The sequence below is a fragment of the Sapajus apella genome, unplaced genomic scaffold (genome assembly GCF_009761245.1).
Source record: "Sapajus apella isolate SASKATOON/1434 unplaced genomic scaffold, GSC_monkey_1.0 scaffold19, whole genome shotgun sequence".
NCBI lineage: Eukaryota > Metazoa > Chordata > Mammalia > Primates > Cebidae > Sapajus > Sapajus apella.
In genome coordinates this window covers 9,114,283-9,136,980 of record NW_022436959.1, presented here as the reverse complement: position 1 = coordinate 9,136,980, position 22,698 = coordinate 9,114,283, and the positions used below count along the sequence as shown (strand labels likewise).

General features: G+C 43.5%; 1 protein-coding gene and 1 long non-coding RNA gene across 2 annotated transcripts in view; one reads left to right on the top strand and one right to left on the bottom strand.

The window, feature by feature from the left end:
- JAZF1 (JAZF zinc finger 1) overlaps positions 1–9,803 on the bottom strand; it is a 342,544-nt gene extending 332,741 nt beyond the window's left edge. The window contains exon 1 of the mRNA XM_032286681.1: positions 9,450–9,803. Within this exon, the coding sequence (XP_032142572.1) occupies positions 9,450–9,564 (115 nt within the window). The 5' untranslated portion in view covers positions 9,565–9,803. The remainder of the gene's footprint in view (positions 1–9,449) is intronic.
- LOC116557232 lies at positions 9,307–22,106 on the top strand. The gene is made up of 2 exons (XR_004271429.1): positions 9,307–9,526; positions 21,947–22,106. It is a non-coding gene; the product is annotated as an uncharacterized LOC116557232 (long non-coding RNA).
- The last annotated feature ends 592 nt before the right edge of the window (positions 22,107–22,698 follow it).

The window sequence follows — 22,698 nt, the reverse complement described above, 5'->3', positions numbered from 1 at the left end:
CTCTGTCCTGAAGGAAAATATTTCTGTTTTATACCAATATAAACAAACATTCTAGTCCATAATTCACTAGGTGCGGTGTTTGACTAATATGGTAGCATATTTAACTCCAAAATGGAAGGCAGTGCTTATAGGATGGGGGTAATGTCTTCTTCACATTACTGGAAGGGTCAATACAGTATTTAAAATACAATATAGTATTTTTTGCTATTCAAAAATTATTTAGCACTGTCTGTGGCACATAGTAATGATTCCCTAATTGGGAGTTCAAGGAATAGGCCCAAGTTTTGTGGGCCTGCAGTGTCAGACCTTTCTTACAAAAAAAAATTTAATGTTATAAAATGTTTATAAAAGTGGTTTATTAAGATTAAGAAATCACAACAAATCACACAATTTTATAAGCCGCAATACCAAAACATCCTAAAATCAGAATCCAGGAAGAGAACCCAGTATGTATATTAATTAACTTCCTGACACACTGCTATAAATACTTCTTTTGGGCTGTATACTGTGATGAATTCTCATATGACAATGATTTATATTAATATCATTTTCTACAGGGTAGAAAGAGGAATCACTCTCCCCTCAAGCATGGGTGATCAAAATTTATTCCTAATTACGGTAATTCAGAAAAGTTACTTTTAGCCTTATAGTTCTTTATTGGCAATGACATATACCTTTTCAGGATTGTTGTCAAATCTGTGATCACCTCTCTTAATTTTCTTTCACATAAGAGCCATAAAAATCCAGGACATTTCACATTTTCTCGCACAGTGACTAAACACTCTTTGTATCAATGATACTCATTAACAAGTTTGCTGTCAGTATTTTTGGTATCAGGCATATTAATGTCAAATGAACAGGAATCTTAAACACAGATTTCCCATTAAAAATGGTTCATGTGTAATAGAATATTTGTATTATTGAGTATATTCCTAACAGAAGAGAACGTTCATACTGACTACACTTAGATAAGAATTGAATCCTCCACACAGAATTTTACACACCTAACAAGTGAAAGAATTCTCCACAGGCCTGGGTCCATACAACTTAAACCATCCCACAGCAGATGTCATGGTACCCGTTAGCACTGCAGTGCTCTCTCTGACCCTCTCCTTTGTGTAAGGACCCCAGGTAAGCTGGCGCAGTGGGTGGTGATCCTATGAAGCAATTTCTACACTAGGATGGCTAGGGGTAACTTGACACAGAGATGACTGTGAACTGCATAAATACATCCCACTAAACCCAAACGAAATGTGGCCCCAAGTCAACTTCCCTCTAGCTAGATCTCAAAAGCATTCTCAAATCCAGTGTTACTGAACCCAATGAGAAATGTGACAGCAGGGAACTCAGAATGGGAAAGAAAAACATTTAAGTGATTGCTACTAAAATCTTCTCCCAATTTTACCATGATAGTAATAATTTTACCATTATTCTCCCAATAATCCCATGAAGGCCCTGCTTCAAACACTGCTAGGGCTCCTCCAGGGCCCTGGAAAGTGCTGGGTGAGCCCTGGCAATATATTCAAAAATGGCAAGGAATGTGTTAACACAGTTGAGGGGCCCTGGGGCTGGAGCTTCCTTAGCTTCACAATAAATCTGCCTCTGTGGTCCGTATTAGTATTTATCATTTATCTCAGTCTGTACATGTCTGGTCTCTCCAAATAAATTTCAAATCCTTACAGACAGAAAGTACTGTCTTAGGCACTAACATATAAGAAATACTCAAAAATGTGTGGTTGTCTTCACTATCTGTGGTGATCTTGAAAGGGACGAAGGGGCCGGGCGTGGTGGCTCACGCCTTTGGGAGACCGAGGCAGGTGGACTGCCTGAGCTCAGGAGTTCGAGACCAGCCAGGCAGCCTGGGAAACACGGTAAAGACCCGTACCTACTAAAATACAAAAAATTAGTTGGACGTGGTGGTGCACACCTGTAGTCCCACATACTTGGGAGGCTGAGGCAGGAGAATTGCTAGAACCCAGGAGGCAGAGGTTGCAGTGAGCCAAGATTGCGCCACTGCACTCCAGCCTGGGTGACAGAGCGAGACTCCGTCTCAAAAAAAAAAAAAAAAAGAAAGAGAGAGAGGGAAAGAATGTATAATACAAAAGTATATATACACACACATAAATACACACGTGGATACACGTACACACATATATGTGGTATGTGTATTAGACATATACATGTATTATTTATATATGTCTTAGATATCCTATATGACTTTGTGTCTAAACTATGTATTTATTTCTATGTATCAATTATATAGATAATACCAAAGAAATGGTGAGTTTTTCAGTGTTATTAACCTGGTATCCAGCCTGCGTCCCTTCAAGGAGGTCTATCTCAGGAAAAAATCACCATTGAAGTCTGGCAAACAATAAACAGTGCTTCCTTGGGAGGCCAGTGGGTGAGCCAGGCAAGGGACAATGGCCATCAGGGGACGATCAGTGCTTTCCGGTGCTGGACAGACTGTCTATCGTTAGTGACCCAAGAGTCCCTTTGACTCCTGGCAAAGTTAGGAGCAATTGGAAAGACTTTATCCTTAAAGAGGATATCCATTAAGCTGGTCCCTGCTTGCAGCTAGTCTTAAAAAAAAAAGTAGGTGAAAACTAATGCCACGTTCCAGTTCTTACAGCAAGGGAAAAATATAATTTTCTTTACACCAATTAAACATATTAAATGAAAAGCACTTTTTGAAAATACACACAAATTTCTGACATCTATGGTTTCCCATCTTCAGATTCTAAATAAAGGACACTTTTCAATTCAGTACTTTAGCCAGGTCAACATGCAATAAATCTAATACCTCATCATGAAACAAAATGTGTATCTACAATCCAGTAAGTATTTCTTCGTATGCAGGACATGTCTGCATTGTCAAGCTCTGAAGGCAGGGGTAAGAATGCAGTGGAGGAACACAAGGAAATGTGGGGTACGTATGATTCTTGCCCTAGAAACAACAACTAGAAAAGGAGGGTTTTTAAGGAATTCAGAAACATTGTCTCCTGTCTCTCAGATTCAGTCTACAACACCAAGCCTCTGGCTTCCAAACGGTCCCAGGGAAGCCCCTTTTCAAGTGTCACCAGCCTGCACCAGCCTTGAGGCATCCTCACTGTCATCTACGGAGAGAATTGGGTTTTCTCAAAACAGCTGTCAGTTTGTATTTCTAGAACTGTCAAGGTAGGACAAATCTTCAAAATATATGAACTATAAAGGAAACAATTTTCTGAAGAATATGGAGGTTTTTTTCAACCCAGTCAGTTGCAGGCTGCATGTACATGTCTGTATATTTCAGTCATATGTCAGAAAATGTGTATACTAAATGAAAACAATTAGAAGCTTGTGAAACTTATGAGACAGGATGTTGAACAGTGATGTTTTATAAAGGATGATCTGACTGTTTACAGGTGAAAAGGGGCTAATGGAGAAACCACTGAAGACAGAGTTTTAGAGACTGCTGTGAAGTTTCAGATGTAGGGTTCCCTTATCCTGCCTATGGGTGGGTGTGTGTGTATTTAAAACTTCTAGCACTACACCTGGGCGCTTCTCAGGAACCCTGGGAGTAACAGGGAGATCTTGCTGCCAAGCCACAGGGCACAGGCATAGAGCAGGGCAGGCAGCAACAGGCCTTTCATTCATTCATTTATTCATTCAGTCATTCCTTCTCCCCACAGGAAGTGTCCTCAAGGGAATACACCCACAGGGCCAATGCACAGTGCTTCTTTCTAGTCCTGGATTTTTTCAAATAAATTCAGGCCACAAGGAAAGGCCATGTTGGAAGCTGCTGGCTTTGACACCACTTTCCCAGTCCACTGTGGCAAACACCTCTGCCAGGGTCTGAAGTGCCTCTGGCCACACAAAAGAGAACGTGGCCAGAGGCTGCAACACCAGCGCTAGACTGTTGAGGAGTCTCCTATTTCCCGTTCTCAGTCCTTCCCTGGAAGAGCCTGATGATGTCACACAGTTGTAAAATGCCCAGAACAGCACCACGAATAGATGGATACAACCTATGTTAACCTCGAATGTAGACTTTCACAGTAAGATTACATATTTATTTAGCAAATACACAAATGGTAAGAAACTAGATGATGTAGACAACTTATTATTGTAGGTGAGTACTTCATATACATTATCTCAGTTAATCCCCATTAACCACTCTATGAGATGGATGCTACTACTATATTATTTTACAGAAGAGTATGGTTAATTTGTCCCTGGTCATACAGCTGACCAGTGACAGACACGTGTATTCAACCCCAAGCAGGCTGGGTTGGCTACGGCGCTGCTCGGATGACATTCATCTTGAGTTCAGTTACTTTCTAAAGGAGGACGCACAGACTAACCCTGTGAGAGGAGGAGATGGGAGGACTGTCTCGTTATTCACCTAATTGGCAACTGGCTCAGTTTTGTATACCTGACTGGAATTCAAATCTCAAATCATACACACCAGTCATTAAAGCTGGGGCAATTATAAACTGTATCTTAGTTTGTTCACCTAAAAGCGGGAGTAATAAGGGCCTATGACGTATTGTACAGCCTATCTCTTTCTATTTAGTATACTGTGGTGCTCCTTTGAGAAAATAATGCAAATATTTACTAACTCATCTTAGAAGCCAAATTCTATAGTTTTGATATTAAGTGTCCTGATTTTTCTTTAGGAACTTTGACCTTTATTAATCAGATGGTTTATAAATCTATCCTATGAAATGAAGCACTATAGATTTACTACCTGGGTTTTGGAGATGACAACACTAACAAGTAGGGACTCACAACAAGAAACCTGTTGATATTTGTGGTCAAGAATCAAGTCATAGCTAATGCAAGCCATTCTTGGTCAATGAGACTCTACCTTTTAACTGGGCCCTTGCAGGGAAATCTGTTGCAATGGCAAAGCTGAGGCTCCTAACATCTTAGGAAAGTTCTGGATGACCTGCTAATAATTGAATTCGGTCAGATTCCTGTGTTTCTATTCCAGAGATGCAGTTCTGTCCTGGGGCCTGGAATGTCCTCAGGGCTAACTCTGGAGGTTTTTGTCTCCCATATCAACCTCTCAGCAAGGCCCACCCTGATTAACCTATTTTAAATTTCAATACTTTCTCCTCCCAAAACACCAGACCCCGCTTTAGCTTTCCTCTTTTCTCTATCACCAACCACCTCCCAACACCCTGTATATCACATACTTCAATTGTTCATTGTCTGGCCCCCTCCCCTACAATGAACAACTCCCTAAAGACTGACATCTTCATTCTGTTAACCAAAAGATATAAAGTGCTCAGAACTTTGCCTGGCATAAAGCAGGAACTCAATATATATATATATTACTACATAAATAAATTCAAAATACAGAGGTACTTTTAAAAATTCACCAAATAATCAAATAAGCTAAGAATGATTCAACAGTTGTATTTCTGAGACAAAAGGCCAAACAATTTCATAGCACTGGGATGCAGGGTTGCAGCAGGCATTTTATGAGCCTGGGGCACGACCTTCAGCGCTAAATTTAGTGCTCCCGGTGTTTCTAAGATTCCTAGTCACCAGTTTAACTTCATCTATCTAGGATGTTCATACCAAAAGTGTTTCCACAAATTCAATTACCTACTCGAAATAAGAAGCAAACAAACCCAGGCCTGCTTTTCCCATCTCCACGCGAAAGAGCCAGACCTACGAATGAACTGATAGCAAAATTGATGGAGAAGCACTTCACAGTTGCAGGGCTATGGGATTTCTAGGCAATTTAAGTGGGGGTGAGGAGAGTTTTAGCTAGGATATTCAGTGTGTACACTGAGACAGGTATTCCAGGACCGAACCAGCAGTGAAATGCAAGAAAGAAGACAGGAACACTGGTACAGCATTCTTCTAGGAGGGAAGAGTTGAAAAAGAGGATAGTGAAAATCACACTTTCCTTGGTTTCAAAGCCCCAAATCTTTGTTCCTTAAGGGGAGAGGAAAATAGTTAAAAACAAAAGTTAAGTGTACACATATGAGATGACAGAGAGTTATTCTCAACTTAATGCATTTAATTAATCCAAACTATAAGGTCGGTTGCCTTGCCGAAGGCCAAACACACTCACCTCTGCACCCGGCACCTGACTCTGCACCCGGCACCTGACTGCACTCAGCACCTAGCTCTGCGCATGGCTCCCCTGGAAGGCTCTGGCTAATGCAACCCTGGCCAGCTCTTGCACCGGAAAACCCGCCCAACAACCCGCCAACCAATAGCGGCCCGCCCCATCCCAATCCCGCTCCCCCGGACCCAATCAGAGCACCCAGGTGTTGCTCATTCCTCCTAGCCATAACCCTCCCCTCCCCCGCCCCAGGAAATCAGCGCGACTTCTCTGGCCCCCTTTCCCCAACTACAGAACTTCACCCGGGAGCTGAATAAATTGGCGTTTAATTTTCTTATACTGGCCTCAGTTTCCTCATTTTAAACTCGGCAATAACCCTTACACAAACTAAACATAATACTTTTCTAATGAAAAATATAGGCCTTGAAAAATCTGCCAAGCAAGAAACACATCATGTTCCCATAAATGTTTGTTTTATCACTGTTTAAGGGGTTTTACTAGTGGCTAAGTGGTAATAACCCAGATAGGCCCCCAAAATGGAACACTGGCCTAAGCATATCTCTCTAACACTCATGGTTCCTAAATAACAAGATTGTTGAACAAATTAAAAGCAAAATAACACATCTCTTATTCTTTTCGTGAATCTTTTTAATGTAACCACTCACCAATAAACATGAAATCAGTAAATCAATCATTAAAAATAACTGTCTCCACATATTTATAGATTGAATCACAAATGATAAATACCACATAACAATAACTGTATAGAACTTTCCCTAAATCCTTTATGTTTTCACCCATGTCTCTTCATCAAAAGTGTATTTATATGACACTATCTACTGATAAAAATATCTACCAGGATATTTTTATTCTTCTTAACATCAATTCTTTCTTCTTTCTGCATATAGGGCTGCCTTTGATAGCAAAGGGTCTCTCCCCAGCAGAGGTATATAAGCCTCTTCATTCTCGGAATTACAAGTGTTTGTTCATTTTACCGTTTACTTTTCATAAAGTTTGCTGGTTCAAACTACTTTCAACTGTGCTAGCCCTGCCACACAGTTTGCCTAGGTCACTGCTATTGCATATTTTCACTATTAAAAGGATAACATTAGCTTTCTGGGAATGAAGTACCATTACTTCAAAGCTGAGTTTCAGAATATGTATCAAGCTCTTAGCCCTCTTAAAAAGTGTGCAAAATATTAAGACAATTTCTACACTTAAAACCTCATGATTCAGCAAGTTTTAAACCATCTCATACAAACTAAATCCTCAAGGATAACTGTCTGTAACACATTTTAATAAATATAATTTATACTGTCTTTTAACCAGTTTGTTAAATTATAGTTTATTCTGAAATAACTGTTAGCGAGAATGAATGGGATATGCAATGAAGTCAAGAGATATTAGGTATTTATATTACTTACATCATTCATATTAATGTATAGCATTATTTATATTTCTTATTTTCTACTTACATTGGGAGTAAGGGGAAGAACTTGAACTAATAACATTTCTACCAGAACTTCACAACACTGGTGTTTTCACTTTATTTTAAACTAGCCATCATGAAAAATCTGATTTAATACTTTGAAGCACTTTCAGTTATGACTATTCAATCATGTTATGAATCAGCAAATTTGTTGCTCCATTAAACTGCTTTTAAGACTACCAAAACTTGCCTAGCTCTTCTGTCACACCTTTATCAGAAGAAATGGAAGAAGTTATTACAAGGACGCCTGAAACTTGAAAAGTTTCAAAACCTGAACAATTACTCATCAGAATTTTCTTCTGAAAGACATTTTGTAGACGTTTCCCATGATTATCTCCGATTCCGAATGGCTCATCAAATCACATTCTAAACAGGTATTCAACACTTACTGAGCACCCACTGTGTGCAGAGACAGCACTATACTAAGAAAAGGAGTATATGGTTCTGCCTCATTTTATTCGTGCATAAATACACAGCAGTCATGATTTATTCTCTCAACTCTGTAGAAACGTGAGCTGCATCCACATGGCTGAATCCATGGCATTCATTTGGACTTCCTGGGGCAATTTACAGGTTCTCTGGTTTAGACAGCTGGTTGGGACATCGCTCGGCCCCTTCACCTTCTAGCCCACGCAGGACAACTCGCGGGCGTTGGCCACACCTTCCGCAGGTGGCTGGATCGCCTGAACCAGATGCACCCGGCCCACCTCCCTTAGCAGGGGTTCCAGATAGAAGTGTGTAAATGTGTGCAAGGACTTCTGCAAATCAGAGGACTTGTTGGAAGGCCCAGGGGTCCCGGCGTGAATGGAAAGCAGCCGATCCGCCGGGCACCCACTCCCCGGCGTCCCCCGCGCCCCGGGCGCTGCGCAGGCCGCCGCTGATCCCAGGGCGCAGCCGGCGCACCTCGGGCCTAGCACTATTAGAAAAGCAAATCGCAGAGCCAGGGTGCATTTAAATGCCCGGCTGTGGGCCCTGGGGGTGGCTCTCCAGCGGACACCACCGCAGGGGCCTCCAGGGCGCGCCGACCCCGGGGCGCTGGGCGCGGCCCGCGGGCGCACCCAGGACCTCAGTCCGCAGCTCCTGGGCGTCCGCACCAGGCCAGGGCACGGGCGGGCACCCAGAGCCCCCGGTCCCGCGTCCCAGCCCCGCCCGGGCCGCTCGGCAGCCACCCGGGAAGAGGGCGAGCGCCACGGCCCCCGCCCCGCGGCCGCCGGCCTCGGCCCCCTCCCGACGCACCACACCTAGCAACCGGCGCTGACAGGACGCAGTGGCGGCGGCGGCGGCGGCGGCGGCGGCGGCGGGAGGAGGAAGCGGAATGGCTGCCGCGGTGGAGCCACCCCCGCCACCCCCCCCCTCCCCGCTCCACCTCCCCGAGGCAGCAGCCGCCGCCGAACCCTGACAGCTCGCGCCGGGGCGGAAGCGGCCGGCGGTGTGCAGCGCCGGCCCCCCGCAGTCCTCAGCGCCTCCAGTCGCTCGGACCACCCGGGCCAACAAACTCCGCGCCCCTGCCCAGCGCCCAGCGCCCGCCGCCCGCCGCGCCCTCCGCCCCGAGCCCCAGCGCTCGGCCCCGCCGCCGCAACCCCCCGCCGCCTCGCCGCGGCGCTCCCAGCTCCCACCACTTCACAGCCCGCGTGCACGCCCCGGAGTCCCCCAGCCGTCCGCCCGCCCGCCCGCCCGCCGCACCTCGAGGCGCCAGCCCCCTCCCCCACTCCAGCCCGCTCCCCGCCCCCCGGCACCTCGCGCCCCCGCATCCCGCCACCCCCCACCTCGGGGCTTGCACGCGCCCTCCCCGCCCTGCCGCCTCCCTCCCCGCCGGCCACCCCTGGCCATTCCGGGGCTCCCCGCCCGGGCAGGAGTTTCCGCGCGCCCGGCACCCCCGCCCACCCCCGGGCCATTTACCAATGTGGTTGTCCTCGATGTGCTCGATGAGGTCGGCCAGGGTGGGGAAGTGGAGTCCGCAGCCCCCAAATCGGCAGGTATTGGAGAAGAAGGAGGCGGCGGCGATGCCTGTCATGGTGCTACATCGAGAGCCCCCCTGGTGTCGGCTCTGTGAGCGCCGGGCGGGCGAGTGAGGGAGGGAGGCCGGGTGGGGTGAGGAGAGGAGGGGCTCGGGGAGGGGGAGAGAGGCGGGGTGAGGGGAGCGGCGAGGACGGGACGGAGGGAGAGGGGGCGAGAGAGATGGAAGGAGAGCGAGGAGCCACCGGGAGGCAGAGGGGAGGAGGCGGTGGCTGCGGCGGCGGCGTCGGGAGCGGCTGGGGGAGGGTGGGGGCGGGTGTGGGGGGGAGGCCGCCGCAGCTGGGAGGAGGGACCAGGGCGCGAGGCTACAGCTGTGCGGCCCCAACCTCCGCGCTAGGACCCAGGCCTCACCTGCGAGCCCTGCCACCAACTTTATCTCGCTAGGCCTGCCCTTTATGGCTTGCCATCCATGCCATCTGTCTGGATCCTCCTTGGTTATGTATATGACGTTCTTAATATATACACATCGATTAATTACACCTACCTCCCTGCGAGGAGAACTCGGGGAGTTACCCTGGCCCCTCTTGGGGACCTTTTTCTGTACTCAGCCACTTGTCTAGGTGTGACACATTCACAGGGGACCCAGGAAAGGTAATTGTGTGCACCTTCTTCTTTAAACTTTCTTTAAAAAAAAGTCTATATTCTCCGGAGGTTTGTACTAACTAATTGATTTTAATGAAGCTTCCCTCTAGGCCAGAAGAAAATCTTAGCTTTATTTAAATTTCAAAATAGAGTGCCTGGTTGTCAAGTGCATTTGCCTGTGTTTTACATATGTACCACGGTTTTTATACTCCCTGCTTCTTTGGGGAAAACGTAAACTGAAATAACTTCACCCCAAATCACAATCACAGCACCCCACTGTACCCACTCCACCATCTCTGGTCTGGTAATTAACCCATCTACATTTCAGCACAGCAGAAAAAGGATAGAAGGAGTAGAAATAAGGTCAAGGGACATAGTGACTCTTCATTTAAAAAGGAAGCGATTTCATCCTGTGAGCATCTTCATTTAAAAAGGAAGCGATTTCATCCTGTGAGCATCTTCATTTAAAAAGGAAGCAATTTCATCCTGTGAGCATTTAAACCACAATGTTGACCAGGTAAGCACATAAGTTGAATTTAGTAGCTTCCCTGAAAACCAGCATTTTGCTGAGAATCAATTACTTTCTTGTCCCCACCCCCTCCTCCAGTTGCAGTCATATTTCTGCTGTAAAGTGTGTGTTTTCCAGTAACACTTTTCCTGGTTCCTAAGAAATATTACACATTATCTGCAGTTTATGACCCAGCAGTACATTTTTTATTAATATTAATATATGCGTACTGAATTTAGCATTTTTCCGTATGGCAAATTTCACTAACCCTCTGATTCAGATACGTGGAGAAATAGTATTCCTCCCTCCATAAACTCTGCATCTCTATCTATGTTATTGCTGATAATGGGATTGTCTGCTTTTCGTGCAAGTGCTTAGAGTAAAGGCACATGTAGTGTGTCTGTTGTTACAGGAAGTTTTGTGATCTGATCATCACTGGTGGCATTTTCTCTTGCTCATCTCTTCTGCCTTGCAGCTTACAAGGTGACAAACTTTTGCTGAGATGAGATTCGGTTTGGGTGGGACTGGGGCAGCTGTGTCTTGAAGTTCAGTTTGGTGCCAAGAATGGTTTCGTGGGTCCAATTGAGGGTGGGGGCAGTGCCCTGGTGGGCCTGATAATGAGCCAGGGACCCAGTTGGCAGGAGACTGGGGCCAAGGCCAGACAAGGGTCTAAAGAGCAGGAGTTAGAATTCTAGATCTTGAATTAGAATTTTGGCAGCTGTGCAGTACATTCAGCTGCCCAATCTGGGAAGGCCTTCAACTGAGAGCAGGCAGGATATCTGGCAGACACACACCACACCGAATGACATGGAAATGCAATACAAAAACTTCAGCCAAAAATGGTGCCAAAACAGCCACCCTTAGAGATGAGTATTAGGCACCCCCACTGTGCAGCATCTGGGGAGCCCCAAAAGCTTTGAAGAAGTAGCAACTCTGTCTTCTGGAGGGAAAATTGTCTATGGGGAATTATTAACTCCCAAAAGAGTGTGAGGTGATGGTTCAGGCAAGAGAGCTCAGAGATGGAGAGTGCCAGAAATATGCAGGTGAAAGATGAAGGAAGTAGTGCATGGCTCTCCACTACCTCCTGTCAGTTTCAGTATTCCTAAAATAAAACCTTGCTAGGCCAAACTGAAAAATTAGATTTTTTTAAAAAAATGAAATGAGCCAAAATGACTTCCAAAATGAATCAAGATTTTGATTTTTAAGACAAAATTATTTTCTCTACCTTGGATAATTATTAATATTTTATAAGGAATCAGTTTATTTTGCCTGAAAATAATCTACCCTACTACTTCATATGACTGAAGCTTTGTTTATGTGACATTCTGCTCATGCTACTTTTTAAAAATATGTACACTCTAGGCATTTCTGTTCTTTAAGTAAAATACATGATTATGATATTTTAGATCTGGAAGATACTCTGGCTGTCAGAACCATTGGTTTTGGAGATGTGGTAAACTGGGGCCAGGGACATCAAGCAAGTTCTCCTGGGTGCACACAGTTTTTTTCTCTGTATTCATGGTGCATTTAAAAGGCATTGAAGACAATAGAAGGACAAAGATATAGTAACTACATACAAGCTTTTTTAAAAATTTCTTTATAATAGCATGCTTACCTTTCTATACTTACATTTTTAAGATGTTTGTTTCAATATCTCTTTAAAGTCAACATCTAAGCTACAACAATACATAAAACACACAATTCAACTTACTACATCTGAGAGAGAAGGTGGTGACTGATGTACCTCTGTACTTGTAAAAAACGTTTACTTGTCTGATTTGGAAAATGAAAATATTTGAAAGAAGAGGGGATAGTGAGGAAACTGAGAAGTCAGAACAATATGACAGTGGCTGTAGACGAGAAGCATTTTCTGGGTTCAAGTGCCTGTTCTTGAAAACCATCTGCGTCTCCCCAGAGCCCAGTGCCTCCCAATGTGTAGGCACAAAGTATGGATGTGCAGTGGCCCCATCGTATGGTACTTAGTATTAAAAATGGTTTGAGATCCCATAGCAGTCTCCCCAAATCCAGCATGTCCAGTACCCCTGAAGATAGGACAGCTGCTGGAAGGTGTGAGTCTGCTGGTTTAATGGAGCCAGCTGAAGACACTGAAAAATCCTGCTTCACACAGCTGTCTATCCTCCACATACAGAAATTGGTTTATTTTGGCATACACTGATAATCAAAACCGAGCACTTCCTGTGTCCTGTGTGGACATCTGTTCACGATGCAAGAGGATCTATATGAACATTAGATTCTGTCTTGGATCTAACTCTATACTGCCTTCAACTCTAGCTTTCTCTGGCTTTTTAGATTGTTTTCCAGTTCCTTCTTGAGGTGATTTTTAGGTTTACTAGATGTTTTTTCTGTTGTCACCACTGTGTCCAGTGAGCAGATCACGAACCTTGGTCTTCAGCTCATGCAAATCTGTGGCCACTTACAATGTCTGATGTTCCCCAGCTCTTGAATACTGAGGCTGCCACTTCCACCAACAGTGACCTTGGCCAAATGGGATGCTTTCTTTAGGCCTCATCTTCTTCTAAGGAGGATGATGTATATTCCAGATTTTCTTGTTTAATATTTATGCAAGCAAGTTCTTTGTATTGATTTTATTCCAGCTCAGAAATGAATCAGCTTTATCTGATCTCTGGTGATTAATTCTAATTTTGTCCCCCAGTCTCATTTTGCCTAGGATTAAGAGCTGGCCTTAGAATAAGTAATGGGGGAATTCTTGTTAGTTGCCACCAGTGACCACTCTTCATGAGTGTTAACCCCTAGCTCTCCACCTAGCTACTTCTGCCTACTGACTGTATACATAGTTATTGTATTTATTTCTAGTTCCTTGCAGGACTTTTCCAGAACTAAAGTAGGAAAACACCCATCCAATCTCCGCAGTTCTAATTGCGCATTCTAGGTCCATTCCCCTACATTATATGCCGCACTGCTACCCAAATGATAACCCCAAGCCTAAATCTGATGGGAGCCACTGCTGCTCAGGCCAGCCCAACCTGAGATTTAGAATAATGTTAACAAAAGCAGCTAAGAAATCAATATTTCATTTTTTCCTTTAACCTATGTTGATTTCACATCTACGCAAGGCTCCTGTTACACAACTCCAGAGGGCTCTGTTTATAAAGGCAACTGCGTGAACAAGGACCCTGGGATCTGTGCAGCCTTGCAGTCCTGTTCCACCATGCAAGATATGAGGGATACAATTTGAGTAAGACAAGCACAGTCTCTCCTCACATGAGAGAGCACTAGGTGCTTTGCAAAGTCCTTTTCGATCTCTTCTAAGGGCCTGCTAGGGGTGGCATGGTAGGACTCCGTGTACTACCCCTCAGCTGCTCTAGTATCTACTATTTCCGTCCTTTCCAGCTTTGGCTCACTCAGATGATATCTTCGGTTGCTGTTAACTGTAATGGAGCCACTAAGGCACTAATGCTTGTAAAAGACTGCACAGGCTTTTTTGCCCAAAGATGTGTTTTTAGGTGTTACTAATTCTCACTCAGCAATGCACAGTCTCGAGGATTTGTATAACTTCAAAGGCTACTAGCACCTTTTTTTGCTGTAGCTTTTTGAGGTCTTACCAGCTCACACCATTGCAATCCGTTTCCTCTAGGACTCAGACCTAAGTATCAGGGCTAGAAGATAAAGTTGGGAATACTGCTCTATGATCTCATCTCCCCTGCTAGAATGTCTTAGCAGTAATTTCACTACCAGAATAAGCTTCCTGCTCTTCAGTGACCATAATTGATCCCTGCAGAAGCCTCCCAGCCTTACCTCCTACAGTTCCCCAAACCGTTCTAGTTTTCTTTCTTCTTCTTCTTTTTTTTTTTTTGAGATAAGATCTCACTCTGTCGCCCAGGCTGGAGTACAGTGGCACGATTATGGCTTATGGCAGCCTTGACCTCTTGGAGTAAAGTGATCCTCCCACTTTAGCCTCCTGAGTAGCTGGGATTACAGGCTCATTTTCTGTATTTTTTGTAGAGATGGGGTTTCGTCATTTGCCCAGGCTGGTCTCGAACTCCTGGGCTCAAGTGATCCACTCACCTCGGCCTCCCAAAGTGCTGGGATTACAGGTGTGAGCCCCTGTATGCTGCCATTTTAGTTTTCAAAATGCAGTCACTTGTTCGCACAAAGTCCATCTTGCCTTTCTTTGCAAATGTTGTGTAGCCTGCCTGAAACATTCTTTTTCCCTCTTTCCCCAAATACACTGCAGCATCTCAGCATGTCATCTCCTCCAGGAAGCCTTCCCTATAACCTCCTCCTCTTCCTTCCCTGCTGAGCTGGATGCCTATCATCTGTGTTCTAGCAAATTTCTTCTGCATCAGATTCTGACTACTGGCTTCCTGGTCTCCCATCTCGCAAACCTTTTGATCTAGAATCCCATCAACAAGAAAACTTGAACCTTGATCTCATATTCATATTTATTTATAAATTATATACAGGTGTTACTTTTCAAATATAGTATGTATATTATAGGCTGGACATAGTGACTCACACCTGTAATCCCAACACTTTGGGAGGCTGAGGTGGGAGGACATTTGAAGCTAAGGGTTTGAGACCAGCCTGGCCAATATAACAAGACCCTATGTCTGCAGTAAATTTAAAAATTAGCTGGATGTGGTGGTACACACCTGTAGTCCTGGCTGTTCAAGAGGCTGAGGCAGGGGGGAATAACTTGAGCCCAAGAGTTCAAGGTTACACTGAGCTATGGTCACATCACTGCACTCCAGCCTGGGCTACACAGTGAGATTCTATCTCTATTATCTCTAAAACAAACTGAAACCAAAACCAAATGTAGTATGTATATTATGAAGCAAATCAAACTCTTTTTTTTAAACGTAGGAATAAAAGGCCTAGTATCTTCATACCATACTGCAGAGTATTGCCTGGCCCACATCCTGGAGTGAATGCATTCCTCCTTGGAAGCCTCTGCACTTGATGGGAACCTCCTTGAGAAAAGAAACTATCTTTCATTGTGCCTGCACTGCTCAATAAAAGTTATATGGGAGTATAGCTCAGCACTCTGATAAGGCAGTATGCTAACATTTCAGTTTTCAATGTTAAAGCAATTTCTAACTATTTGTTGCTGTTTTCTTATTTGTAGCATCAAGGCAAGATAGTCTTCAGTCTCTTAGCTTGGATAGATTACAAGTCATTCCTTCCCACGATGGTGAACCCACCCTTGGCAAGACCTCTTTCTAAGGTCTAGCACAGTGACTGTGCTGGGCCCATAACAGGCACTTACAAAATGTTTGTCTCATTTATTTCAATGGTGCTCGTTTCCTAGTCTCCTGACGCAAAGCCATTCAACTCAACAGAGATAGGCAGGGAGCCATTCAGCCATGACATGAGATTTGACACTAGCTCTCCTTTTGTAGACTGACTAGGATACCTTTCCCTTTCACGGATGTTCAAATTCATTATGATGATTATTTAAATAACTATTACCACATTCACTGAGTGCCTACTATTGGACTTGATGCCTTAACACAGAGCAGCTATTAAATCCCATGAGGTAGACAAATGCTATTATGCCCAAGCTGTGGATGAGAAAAAATAGGACCCTGGGAAATAAGGTCACTTGCTAAGGTCCTTAAAGCTAGTAAGTGCTGGACCTAGGATTTGCACTCAGTTCTGACTCCAGAGTCCTGGCACCTAACATTCTATGCATACTTGAATTTGTAGATTATAGAACATTTTTGTTCTCTCCCCTTGAATCTAGGGGCAAGCCCATGCTCACATAAATCACAGACACTGAGCTAGACGGGCAGAAGCATCCTACTTTGCCAAATGCACTTAGATGAGGATACTGAAGATCAGGATGGGGAATGGATGATGGAGATGTCATGGGGCCTCCAGCAGGAACCAAAGCTCTTGGCTTGTCTTTTCCCCTCTCCTTCTCTATTGGGAGATCCTCTCATTGCTGTTACCAAGCTTGTTTCTGGTCTTCAATACCTTATTTGAAAACGAAACTTTATAGAGATGTCAGACTTTTTAGCCGGGCGCGGTGGCTCACACCTGTAATCCTAGCACTTTGGGAGGCTGAGGCGGGTGGATCACCTGAGGTCGGGAGTTCAAGACCAGCCTGGCCATCATGGTGAAACCCCATCTTTAAAAAAAAAAGAAAGAAAGAAAAAAAAAGATGTCAGACTTTTTACCCTTTTGTTGCCCTTCACCCTGTTCCTGATAATCTCCACTCTCTGCCTTCCTGCTGGTGATTTTGGGGTGGAGCAGGGAACACAGGTATTACCTGCCATGAGGAAAGGTGTCCCTTTTGCTTTCATCATGCTCTTGGTCTTTGTCTCCTGTTTTGTAAGGACTTAACTGGTGTTGCCTTTCAGCCAATTGTTTGGCATAATGATATTTTCTGTTGCAATTTTAGTTCCCAGAGTCACAGAACAAACAGTCCCACTAAACGTCATCTCAAAGGGCTCTGCAGCTCAATCCCTTCTTTCCCAGATCTGGGCCAATGTGGAGGCTACTTTTGCCTTTCAGGAAATGGAACCAGATTCCAGTCATTTTTCTAGGAAATGACTTTCCCTGGGTTTTATAACTTAATTTACCTTTCTGTAATTTTCATCCCATTATGTGTTTGCCAAGATAAATGATTCTTTCTTCCTTGTATTGCCATATATATATATACACACACACATATATATATATATAATGACTTTTCTTATTTCAAGGCCTCAAACTCAGAAGCCTTAGGATCAGACAGGGGATGCAATGAGACAAGAGGTGTGTGAATGCACCTTTGTATTGTGTGAATGATGAGACAATGGAGACCCGGAGAGAACTGTTCTCTTAAAACACTGGAAAGCAAACACATTCCACCTGCAGCCCACAGTTGGCCCATGAAGCTTCTAGTTTGCAACGTCTATTTTTCCTTCCATGCCACAGTGCAAAAATTAGATTTATTGCCACAACAGCCCAAGAATATCCATATTAATTATTTCTCATCACTGTGAGATTAGATGTAATCTAATTCTTGTTGGAAATAATTCAAGGAGGATTCTTTGTACCTTAAACAGATCTTGAAGATAATATCTGAGCTGCCCAGGTAAATGGTCATATCAGAGGAAATAAATAGTTGATAAGGACTGTCTTCCTGGTTGTAACATTTCTTGGTTCTCAACGTCTTTCCATATTCCCCAGTGCAGATCAAAGTCATAAGAAAATTTTCAACGAGCTCAGTGTCCAAGTACTCTAAATTTATCTAAAGCATGTGCTGTAAAAGATAATTTTTTATATAGCATCTGACCAGTTTTCTTTTTTTTTTTTTTTGAGATGGAGTCTCGCTCTGTCACCAGGTTGGAGTGCAGTGGTATGATATTGGCTCACTGCAACCTCCACCTCGCAGGTTCCAGCGATTCTCCTGCCACAGGCTCCCAAGTAGCTGGGACTACAGGTGCGCACCACCACACCCAGCTAATTTTCATATTTTTAGTAGAGACAGGTTTCACAATATTGGCCAAGATGGTCTCAATCTCTTGACCTCATGATCCACATGCCTTGGCCTCCCTAAGTGCTGGAATTACAGGCGTGAGCCACCATGCCCGGCTGCACCTGACCAGTCTTAATCTATAAAATCATTAACAAAACCCTTCAGTTGGTAGGTTTGGGCTGCCCAGTCTTTGAGTATCCCCTCTCTAGTGTCTGCATCTCAAAGTCACATTGCTTGCAAGGTATTCTCTTTAAAAATGTGTATAGTAATCAAACATTTTAGATTACAGTCTTCAGGGTTAGAGCCAACTCATGATTCCAGTTTCTTTCTCTGTCTTTCACCATTCCCATTCTCACTTTCCCCTTCCCCAATCCAGTGTTCCTCCCCTGCTGCCTTTCCCTGCCTGTCCCCAACCCCCTGAAAATGTGATGCCTTTTCAGGATTGATTCTTATAGTCCAAAAGACTGATCAGAGGAAAGGTCTTCACAAAAGTTCAGCATTGAAAAGACCTAGATCCTAATGCCAACTCTTTTTTTTTCACTTATAGATCATTAACCTTGGGGAAGTCACTCACTCTCTCTGAGACTTCCTTACCTACAAACTGGATCTAGCAGTACAGATTCTACTCAGCTTCCGGGAATGAAAAGAAATGCTGCATGTGAATACATTGGAAACTTAAAATGCTAATCAAAGGTGGGTTATGATTGTTATATCTGAATCCAGTGCTACAAATCCTATGGCATGTGGTCATCTAACCAAATTTTCTTAGATTATTTGGAGAAGGGGTTGGGTGTTACAGTCCAATACAACAATGAGGTAGAACTTTAAGTTATAGGGAGAAAACTTTAAATTGCCAACCACTGCTATTTCAGAGACATCATGAGGATGTGAAATCACTTTGGAGCATACCTGCTTTATTTTGAGATGAGTCATTTGAATGGATCCTTTTTAGTGTTGTAGACATAGTAAGATACTTATTATTCTGGGGGGAGTGCAACAGGTATTATTTTAGTTTGTGCTTGGTTTGCTTGACTAGGGCTTGCAGCTTCAACTGGGATCTTGCTGCTAAAATTATTGGTTTGGAAAGTGGGCATATGGCCAGAAAGTCCCATCAGAATTAAGTTCAGTGCTTTTATCCAGTGGTTATCTAGATTTCTATCCAGATAAGCCTCTGCCTGCTCTCTTCTCATCATTTGAGAAGGAAGCACGTAGCCCAGTTGATGCTGGAAAACATCTTAAGACAAGGAGGGACTTCTGCTTGAGGACAAAGCCAACTTAGCAGAATGTGGAATTAAGAGATCTCTGAGAAACTGAACTGGAATTCTGATATAACTGTGCCTGAAGCCCACATTGGTCTTTGCTGTTACATGATCCAGTGCTTCATCTTTATTGTATAAACCAGTTTGTGTTGGGCTTTAGTACTAGATAGTGATGGTGAAGTCATCATCCTAAGTGGTATAGAGTTCGAAGGTTTCTGGACAAGGGGTGGGAAAGTTTACATAGTGTTCAGGGAGCTTACTGAGAGGAAGCTTCCCATCTCCTAATCTTTCTTGCTGAGGTTCACAGCAGTGAACGTGCCTGTGATAGGCTAAGGTTAGACCGCCTTTGACCAGCTGATAGACGGAACGCTGCAGGAGGGAGGCCTGAGCTATCACAGAGGAAGGGAGGCTGAACTGGGTCCTAGCATTAGGATGGGGCTGTGGATGAAGCTGTGTCACTAAGTTGATGGCCACGAGTGTAATCTGCAAATATGCCTATGTTCAGTTTTCATAGATTCTGCCAAACCATTTTCCAGAGTCAGCTTAGCAATTTACATACTCGCCATCAGTGGTTCAGAGTTCCCAGAGACTTTTACTTTTACGTTGTCTACAGGCTAAATACATTTCAGTTCTTTTAATTAAGATTTTTTTTTAATGCAAGCATAACGCAAGTGCCTGAGTACCTGCTGGCTCTAACCCATTCTCCGTGAAATAGGAGTATCTCAGCATCTCCATCAAACAAAATTTTCCTTCCTGATATGGCAGTCATGTGGGGAGAGGGAAGGGTAAGGAGTGTGTGGTGTGTGTGGGGGGCAGATGGTGAAGGCATGGGTAATGGTAAGGAAGGTTATTTTCTGCACAAGTAGCAGCCAGTCAAAAACATTTATTACACTTAGGTTGATTCCGTATCTCGGGTATTGCAAATAGTGCTGCAATAAACGTGAGTACACCTATCTCTTTGACATACTGATTTCATTTCCTTTGAATATATATCCAGTAGTGAGATTGCTAGATCATACGGTAGTTGTATTTTGAATTTTTTGAGGAACCTCCATACTATTTTCCATAATGGCTGTACTAATTTGCATTTCCATCAACAGTGTATAAGAGCTCCCCTTCACCTGTTTGCCAGCATTTGTTATTTTTTCTTTTTGCTAATAGCCATTCTAATTGTGGTAAAGTTATATCTCACTGTGGTCTGATTTGCATTTTCCCAATGATTACTGATGTTGAGCATTTTTCATAAATATCATCAAGGAATGAAGGAGTAAAGAAAATATGTTATTTTCACTGCTATAGTCTGAGGAAAGAAAGAAAGAGACAGAAAGAGCAGAGAGAGAGAGAGAGTGTGTGTTATTTATAAACAATGGAATACTATTCAACTATAAGGCAGGAATGAAATCTTGTCATTTGCAGCAACATGGATGAACCCAGAAGACATTATGCTAAGTGAAATAAGCCAGGCACAGAAAGACAAGTATTTCATGACCTCACTCAGGTGCAACTTAAAGAAGTTGAGCTCACAGATGCAGAGGCTGGGGAGGAGAAAGGGGAGGTGAGATGGGGAGAGATTGGTCAGTGGGTACAAAGTTATAGTGAGAGAGGAGGAATAAGTTCTGGCATTCTATTACACAGTGGTTCTGGCTAACAATATTATATTGTATATCACAACAAAACTATAGGAAAGGATTTTGAATGTTCTCACTACAAAGAAAGGATAAATCCATGAGGTGATGGATACGCTAAATACCTTGATTTGATTTTTACACAATATTTACATGTATCAAAATATCACACTGTACCCCATCGATGTGTACAATCATGTGTCAGTTAAAAACAAAACAACTTTTCATATGTTAAATTATTCAACATATGTTGATGAAACAAGTGATAAGGTTTAGTATTTCCACTACTGCTGGTTAATTTTTTTTTAATTTTTGCTTAAAATAATTCCTCAGTTATCCAAAAAATTCATCTTATTGGACTTAGGTAACTAGTGACACAAGCTTGTTAAGCATGAAAGATATACTTGAAGATGGCGGAGAGAGTCGATATAAACTCAATTGACTTAATATTTTCATTTAAATATATATATATCTCCTAAAAAAGCAAAACATGCAAACTGACAAAACTATGCATGCTCACTCAAATAGTACCTAACATATTCCTATGTTGCCTTTCGTGGGTTCCATTTTTGGAGCAGGGGGTGGTAAGTAGCCTCATGAACTAGATTCCATGTTTCCAGTGGCAATGTCTTTCACTGTCTATTGGGTAGGCTTGTCATAAATGCTAGATTCATGGGATTATTATCAGTCAGTATTACCTGCCAGCCTTTGGGAACTAATGAACAGAGCTCAGGAGTTTCTGAATTTTTCTATGAACTTGTTCCGGCCATGTTACAGTTGGCAGTTTCAGCAATTCACATTTTCGTCCATTCAGAGACATCTTGTAGCAGAGACTTCTAGGTACCTAGCCAATATATATTTCCACCTTGCTCCTTAGTAACAGGGTGAGAATTAAAAACATACTGACCCAACTGCTGGGCATTGTTTTCACGTGGCCCATCTTCCCTTCTGTTTCTAAGAGCACAGTGAGACAGCCAGAGTGACAGTAACTATCTTATGAATGTGAGAATGTGGACCACACTAGGATGGTGAACTGGAACTGCCCTATCAGCCCTGCACTGCCTATTTCTGGAATTCTCATTCTGTGAGAGAATAATAAATTCCTATTGATTTAAACCACTGCTTCTCAGGTTTCTATTACTCATAGTTGAATGAAATTCTGGTATTCTAAATATTCATTCAATGTAATCCCCCATTTGATTTGTTCAGCATTTTACAATTGACTTGGAACAGAAGCCTGTACAACAGAAATGTATACAACTCACTGAGGCTCCCTGACCTGGGTCATGAAAGACTAAGCTTTAAAGCCTCTGCCAAGCCAAATTGTCCACTGTGGAACCAGGGGCTGGGTGGCAGGGCAGGTCCTTCTACTCCAAGGTAGCATCTGGAAGTCCACAGGGTAGAATCAAAAGTTGAGGACTAAAGGTCATCATAGCAGAGCTCCCTGCCTGTTGTCGTAGCAGGAAGGAGAGATCCATGACAATGTGTTGCAATAAATGTGAAACTTCCTCCTGCTTTTGCACTAGAGATTTGCAGGCCTGCCTGTTGAGTTAATCAAGCCCCCAAATCTCAGTGTTGAGATCTTTTGGAAGCTGTAAAGGATTCTGTCATCAGCCCGTAGGCACTTTCTCACTCACCTGCCTTTTTCTACCTGGCCTCTACCTAGGGATGATTTTCCACCCCTTTTCCGCCACTTCAACACCATCACCAG